The sequence below is a fragment of the Arachis hypogaea genome, chromosome 10, assembly GCF_003086295.3.
Source record: "Arachis hypogaea cultivar Tifrunner chromosome 10, arahy.Tifrunner.gnm2.J5K5, whole genome shotgun sequence".
Classification (NCBI taxonomy): Eukaryota; Viridiplantae; Streptophyta; class Magnoliopsida; order Fabales; family Fabaceae; genus Arachis; species Arachis hypogaea.
In genome coordinates, this window is record NC_092045.1 from 5,283,679 (window position 1) to 5,291,037 (window position 7,359).

Sequence of the window (7,359 nt, forward strand, 5' to 3'; positions counted from 1 at the left end):
CAAAAATTAATTTCTAACGAATTAAAGATATAATTTAAATCTAAAAAAAAATTATTAAGAACAATTTATTTATATTTTCTATTAATTATGAACATCAAATAATGTAATAAAAAACATTTTACAATAATATTTGTAAATCTTATAGAAAACTAAAAATTATTTGATCTTTAATTTTTTCTATATAATTAAATGTAAAATATAAAAAAAAATTAAATGTATAAAATTATAAATTGTTAACAAAAATTAATCAAATGCAAAAACTTTTAATAATTTTATTGAGCAATTTAGTTTAGTCAACATGTAGAATATAAGTAATTGATATTTGACAATATGATATGACAACGACATTTAAAGAATCAAGTAGTCAAAGTATATAATACTCCTAAAATTACTATATAATTTTATTATCTTTTATTGATATATATAAAAATTCACAATTTATATTTTATAATATTATCAAATTTTAAATTAATTAAAAAAAAATATTTATAAACTAATAAATCTTATTATTAAATTATTAATTAAACATAAATTAATAAATTAAATATTATTTAACTTAAAATTATAATATTTGTTAATCTATAATTACTATTTAAGAATCAATTTTTGATCTCTAAACTATATTATCTAAAATCTAATATTTAATGTTTGAATTATAGAATAATTAAATTCATTTATTAAATTTTAATATTATAAATATTAAACATTAAAAAAATTTGTAATATTATTCAAAATTAATTTTAATAATAAAATAAATAATTAAAAAATTAATTTGTATTAATATAAAAATAATTTTAATTAAAGAATAAATCTATAAAATAATTTAAAATGGGGACTTGGTGATAGGAATTATGGTTCCGTGCTTCTTGGTAATCATAATAGGTATAGCTCTGAGGTTCAAATTTCAAAGAGAAGCTTTTAGACTGATATGGGGGTAATTCCCACTCTTGTAGAGATAATATTTTCATGATTTTTATTTTTAAATAAGCGGGCTGTTTGGTATTGGAATCTCTATAATATGTCAATTCAATAGATCCGATGTCTACTAATATGAATTCATTAAAAATTACGCAAATGTCCTAAATTAATTATTGTTACATGAGTGTCCTGACTCTTGAACATCTTTATGTAAATTGATTCAATTTGATTGGATTTATTATTACACAGTACATATATAATAAATTGGAACAGCAAACCATTTCTGAAAAAAGAAATTCAAATTTTGTGTTTTATTTTAAATTTCAAAAAATTTATATTTTTATAAACTTATGAAATAAATAATTTCTATAAATTCATTAAAAGTAATTTTTTGACTCACTAATATCTAAAGAATTGTTACGAAATTTTTGATATAGAAAAATTAATATAAAGTATAGTCTTTTAAAATAGTATAGAAATTAAAATTTAATTTTTTTTTAGAGTCAGAAATAATAAATAATTATATAATATAAAATAATAAAAGTATAAAAAAATTGAGTATTTAATGTTACTATATTTAATATTTAATACAAGAAAAATTCTTTTAATAATAAGTGAAATTGAGTGAGAAATGAATATTGAAATTAAACTTTGACGAGAGTGTATATTATATTATTATATATATGATATCTTTACTTTTTAATAATTTTCTATCGTTAAAAAAGAAAAATCACTCTTTCTATAAAAACACTCTTCACAATATCGTTACATTAACCATAAATAAAAGTTTATTAACTTATATAAAGTATCTGATAAAAATAAAATATAAAAAATATAATTACGAAAAGGTAAATTATATGATAAAAATATAAGTTTACAGATTTTTTTAATAAAATAAAAGAGAAATTAATAAAAATAAGATTCATATTTTAAATAATAATAAAATAATAAAAAATAATTATAAAAAAATTATACTCTCTTTTTATACTATTTTAATTTTATACTATTTCAATTTGTACAATAAAGTGTTCTTATAGAAAAGAATAATATGAGTCACGCTGACTCAACATGACGTGTCACGTCTTAACCACATCAATATCCCCCACTCCTATAAATTCAAGTCCATGCACCTAAACCATTCACCACCAACACTACTAATAATCACTGCTCATTAAAATTATTCTTCTCTCCATTCACTCCCAATATACACCCAATAAACACTGTTATGCCTCTCACAAGCTTTCGATGATATATTTTATATAGGTATACTTCATTGTTTCTAGTTCTTGTGATTTGTCTTTATATATATAATTTTGTTATATATATATATAGTATACTTACCTGTGCTATATATCTATACATATATACTGATCATACACTTCTGATTTGGATTGTGGCATTTTAATTACCATCTTGTTCTAATAACGTTACGTGTCGTTAAATTTATTTGTTGCAGCTGTTCGTGGACACCGATGAATGATAATAGAACAAATCGAAGATATACGCTTTGATTTGTTTCACACCAGTTTTAATTTGATCTGCTGAGAATGATAGACGCCAAGAAGATTTTTGAATATAATCGATCGACTGTGATTTCTTTGATTAAATATGGCTGCCGAACTTTTAATCCTTGATTACATAACTTTCTCTTATATTTAAAGATAAGTTAATTAAGGAAATAAGCTCTTACAATTTCGCTATAATAAGTTGCTTAGCGAATAAAGAAACAGCCATATACTCGGGGAAACTCTTTTTATCTATATGGAGAATGAACATAGGTTTTGATTTCATTCTATGTTTCTTCGAATTTTTATGTAAGTTTTAATATATTTTTTTTACTTTTATGTAATCTATCAAGAACAAAGTTATGACTTGTAAACATTATGTATATAAGATAAGAATTAAGATCGATGTCTTGAAAATTCAATAAAATTGATGACCACATTGTACATTTGTATACAAGCTAATATGTATCTAAATATAATGATCAAATGTGTGAGCATGTTTAAATATTTTGGAAAGCTCTGCAAATTATATTTATGATTTGATTATTTAATCTTTTAATTTTCAATTGTATATAAATTAATCTAAGTTAATCTCTCTAATAATCTTCTCATAAAATATCCTTTTGCTATATTCTCGAAAGGTAATGTGATATTCATATTAGATAAACAGAAAACACTTTATTCTATTAGCAATTGTAGTATAGAATTGGTGTAATAATACTAATTAGTATTATTGGTCAATGAAATTATTCTTATTAAATACGAGGAAAAAAAGGGTCAAACGTAATCTGTTGGTTTTATTATTTTTCCATTCTTAAAATATTCTTTTAATAAATCCAAATTAAAGTAATAGTTAGCCAGAATCTAAAATATATATTTCTTTTCAATAAATATAGTTTATAAATTGTTTAGGTACCAATGGATTCGACGTATTGATTAAAAAGGTGAGACAGAAAGTCTATAATTTACAATATAACTTGGAAAAAAGAGCAGATGGTGTGATGGGTTGCGTTCACCTACAAATTTGATAGCCTACGGAGATAAGGCAGCGCTAGTAGTTACGGAGGGGCTACGGCAGAAAGTTGAAGATGAGGATAGATTGGTAAATTCAGAATCAATTTTGAATTAATGGAGTAATGACAATTTAAAGCTCAATCAAAGGAATTCGGGCACGAAACCGCAAATTTATGGCGACATTGAAGGCTTGGCTGATTTTATGGGATTGGAAAAGAGCAATGAAGTGGACTCTGAGCTCACCATTCCCTCGAGCTATAATTGCATTCACAATGGGCTAATAAGACGGAAAAATATTGTTAAATGCAAGAAAGTTACTGAACGGGCCAACAATGCTATAAACTAAAAAATAGTGTATTGGACTAAGGAGGCCTAGTTTTACCAACATGTGAAAAGCTGGGCTCCGCTGCTGGCTATCACTGGGTGGGCTGTGAGAAAGTGGGTCGGGTGGGCTGCTCCAACGGTCAAGTCCTTGGACCGACTCACCTTCAGCGCCGTTAGGAAGACCTGGCAGAGTGGAGGTCGATGGCAACACGATCGGTGAGGGAGAAGTTAGGGGACGCCGAGTCGCTCACGCTGAAGATGGTGAGGCACAACGTCTCTTGGCGCGAGTGGAGGTAGTGGACTCGTAGCAGAGCGACGGTGCCAAATGCGATGAAGAGGAAGCCTGGGTCGCACTCGACGATGGAGATATCTCGAGACAAATGGTGATCCTGGGCAAGGCAATCCCTGGGCCTGCTAGTAGTGCGCTGGGGATGCGCGCCATTGATGGTGTGATGATAGCTGGAAGAGGAGCCAAACCGGTGGTGGCAGGGGCTTATATGTTGGTGAAATAGGCTGTTAGGGTGGAGGGGGGTGTGACGATATTGGAGGAGGTACCAGGGGCCAAGGACGAGAACGTGAACACAGTGGTTGACGACGAACACAGTGATGTGGTCGATCATCAAAATGGTGGCGGTGCTAATGTAGATTTAGCGATCGAAGGCCAGGGAATTAGCTCGTTTAGCGACAGAAATAGGCTGGTACAGAATTTGGAAGAGGGTTACAGTGACATAGACAACCATAAAGGGAAACAAGGGCATGCCAATGACGACGAGGCAGTAGTAATGAGTGTGCAACATTGGATGAGCACTGTTGGAAAACTAAAAGACTTGGGAGCTAGCGAAAGAATCAGGAGCAATGCTGATTAATGATGAAGATGACATTATGGCTATCCTCCAATAATAGAATGAAGAAATTGCCCAGAAAAGAAGATTGACAAAACAAAAGGTTAAAGCAAGAAAGAGCAAACCCAAACATCACAATAAGGCGTGTAATAATAATTTAAAATGATTGTTAGCTCATAGAATGTTAGGGGGTTAAGGGGTGATGGGAACTTGAGAATGGTGAAAGAACTTAAGAGTAAACATAGATTAAATATGTTAGGCTTGGTAGAGACTAAAAGACAGTTAGTGATAAGATTTGACGTTTTGAAAATATGGGAGAATAGTGGTGCAGGGTGGGAATATGTGGGGTCTGATGGTGCATCTGGCGGGTTGTTGTTAATATGGGATCATGGTCTCTTTAATATAAGAAATTTCTATAAAGGTGAAAGATGGCTATGTGTGGAAGGGGTTCTTTTGGAGAATTCTATTGACTGTGCTTTCTTCTTGGTTTATGGTGCTCATGCTAGAGATGGAAAACTTGTTGTGTGAGGGAAGTTGAGTTACGTGGCTGGATTGTGTCCGGCCGCGTGTTGTTATCCGGGGGACTTCAATGAGATTGTACAGGTGGAAGAAAGGCGAGGCACAGATAGCTTACCTTTGTCAGTACAAGATTTTAAGAATTGGATAAATGACATGGGTTTGGTGGACTTGCCAATTACTGACCGTAAGTTTACATGGTTCAGAGGACAATCCTGTAGCCTTATTGATAGAGCTTTAGTTAGTTTGGAATGGCTTGAGGCATTTCCAGAGACTCACTTGAGAGGTGGTCCATGGGGATCGTCTAATCACTGCCCTATTATAATGGAAGATAAGAGGCTAAGGAATGGATCGAGACCGTTCCGAAGTCTACATTCGTGGTTTACTCATGAAGAATTTCTAAGAATGGTGAAGGAGGAATGGCGAGGGTTAGGAGAGGTACAATTCACCGATAAACTCAAGGCGTTGATGAGTCCATTGGGAAGATGGCATAGAGACAACTTTGGGGATATGGACAAGAAAATTATGAAGTTTGAGGAAGAGATTAAGAAGATTGAAGACATGGTCGGTAATGGGCCGTATGATGGGACAATGGAAGCAAGAAGGAGGGCACTAGTTACTTGTTGCAAGAAATGGTGTGTGAGGAAAGAACTACATTGGAAGCAGATGTTGAGGTCGAGGCATGCGAGGGACATGGATAAAAACACGAGATATTTCCACAACTTAGCTTCTGCAAGAAAGAGGAATAATAAGATTGATGCTCTGGTTATTAATGGAAGATTGACAAGGAATCAAGCTAGGATTAAGATTACTATCACGAAATTTTATAAGGACTTATATCATCAAGAGAAGTCGCCTATGGTGGGTTTCAGAGATAGTCTAGTGGAAAGGATTAGCGAGGAGGATGCTCTGGCTCTAGAGATGTTACCGACACCTCAGGAGGTTAGAGAGACGGTGTGGGATTGCGAATCTTCCAAGGCTTCAGGAAGTGATGGCTACAACATGAATTTCATTAAGAAGTGTTGGAGTGTTGGGATGAAATCGGCTCGGAGTTCACAACAGCGGTACTGGGCTTTTTCCAATCTTCCAGGTTGCCACCAGATGCCAATGTCACTTGGGTGGTGCGGCTCCCAAGTTTACTGGTGCTAAGAAAATCAAAGATCTGCGTCCAATAAGTATAGTGGGGTGTGTGTCTAACATAATCTCGAAGTTGCTGGTTAGGAGAATGAGAGATGTTATGCCAGGGTTAGTAGGCGAGACGTATAGTGCGTTTGTCAAGGGTCGGAAGATTCATGATGGGGCCCTCATCGCATGTGAAACGGTTCAGTGGATCAAACAGAAGAAGAAGGGTGCAGCAATAATAAAAGCTAGACTTCCAGAAAGCATATGATAGAGTCAAGTGGAGTTTTGTGGACCTTGTATTGCAGAAGATGGGATCTAGACGAAGATGGAGGGGTGGGTTATGGAGTGTATCAGTACGTGCTCTATGTCAATATTGATAAATGGTTCGCCATCCAAGCCGTTCAAGATGGAAAGGGGCCTGCGACAAGGTGATTCCGTGTCCCATTTTTGTTCGTACTTGTTGTTGATGTCCTTCATATGATGATTGAAGAGGTGGTGAGAAACGGTTGCATATCACCACTACTGGTTGGGCGAGATTATATTGAGTTGTCGCATCTCCAATTTGCAGATGATGTTGTTTTATTCTGTCCCCCTGAGGAAGAGACCATCAAGAATTACAGGAGGCTGCTTCGTTGCTTTGAGCTGATGTCAGGTTTAAGTATTAACTTTGATAAATCAAGCTTGATTCCTATTAACTGTGGTGAGCAGTGGATACAACGTATGTGCAGTGTGTTGGGTTGTAAGCAAGCCACTCTTCCAGTTAAATATCTGGGCATCTTGTTAGGAGCAAACCCAAGGTTGGTTAAGACGTGGAAGCCAATAATAAATAAAGTGGAGGAAAAGCTTAGTCTTTGGAAGGCCAAGGTACTCAATATGGCTGGTAAGTTGGTACTCATCAAATCTGTGTTGAATAGTCTTCCAGTTTATTATTTGAGCTTGTATAAGATGCCAAAGGCAGTCGCAGAGAAACTGATTTCTTTGTAGAAAAGGTTTCTATGGAGTAAAGAGGATGGGAAGAATGGTATGACTCTGCTTAAGTGGGAAGTGGTGCAGGCTCCTAAAAAGTTAGGTGGGTTGGGAGTTGGGAATGCTATGATACGAAATACAGCTCTTCTGTT

The 7,359-nt window shown here is 33.4% G+C and overlaps 1 protein-coding gene and 1 long non-coding RNA gene across 2 annotated transcripts; both read left to right on the top strand.

Annotated features, from left to right (window-relative positions):
- Positions 1-2,059: 2,059 nt before the first annotated feature.
- On the top strand, positions 2,060-2,930 carry LOC112718142 (uncharacterized). The gene is made up of 2 exons (XR_003160650.2): positions 2,060-2,181; positions 2,375-2,930. It is a non-coding gene; the product is annotated as an uncharacterized lncRNA (long non-coding RNA).
- Positions 2,931-5,275: 2,345 nt separating this feature from the next.
- Positions 5,276-6,673, top strand: LOC112717223 (uncharacterized). The gene is made up of 2 exons (XM_025769317.1): positions 5,276-6,183; positions 6,547-6,673. The coding sequence occupies exons 1-2, from the start codon at positions 5,276-5,278 to the stop codon at positions 6,671-6,673; spliced, it is 1,035 nt and encodes a 344-aa protein (XP_025625102.1).
- The last annotated feature ends 686 nt before the right edge of the window (positions 6,674-7,359 follow it).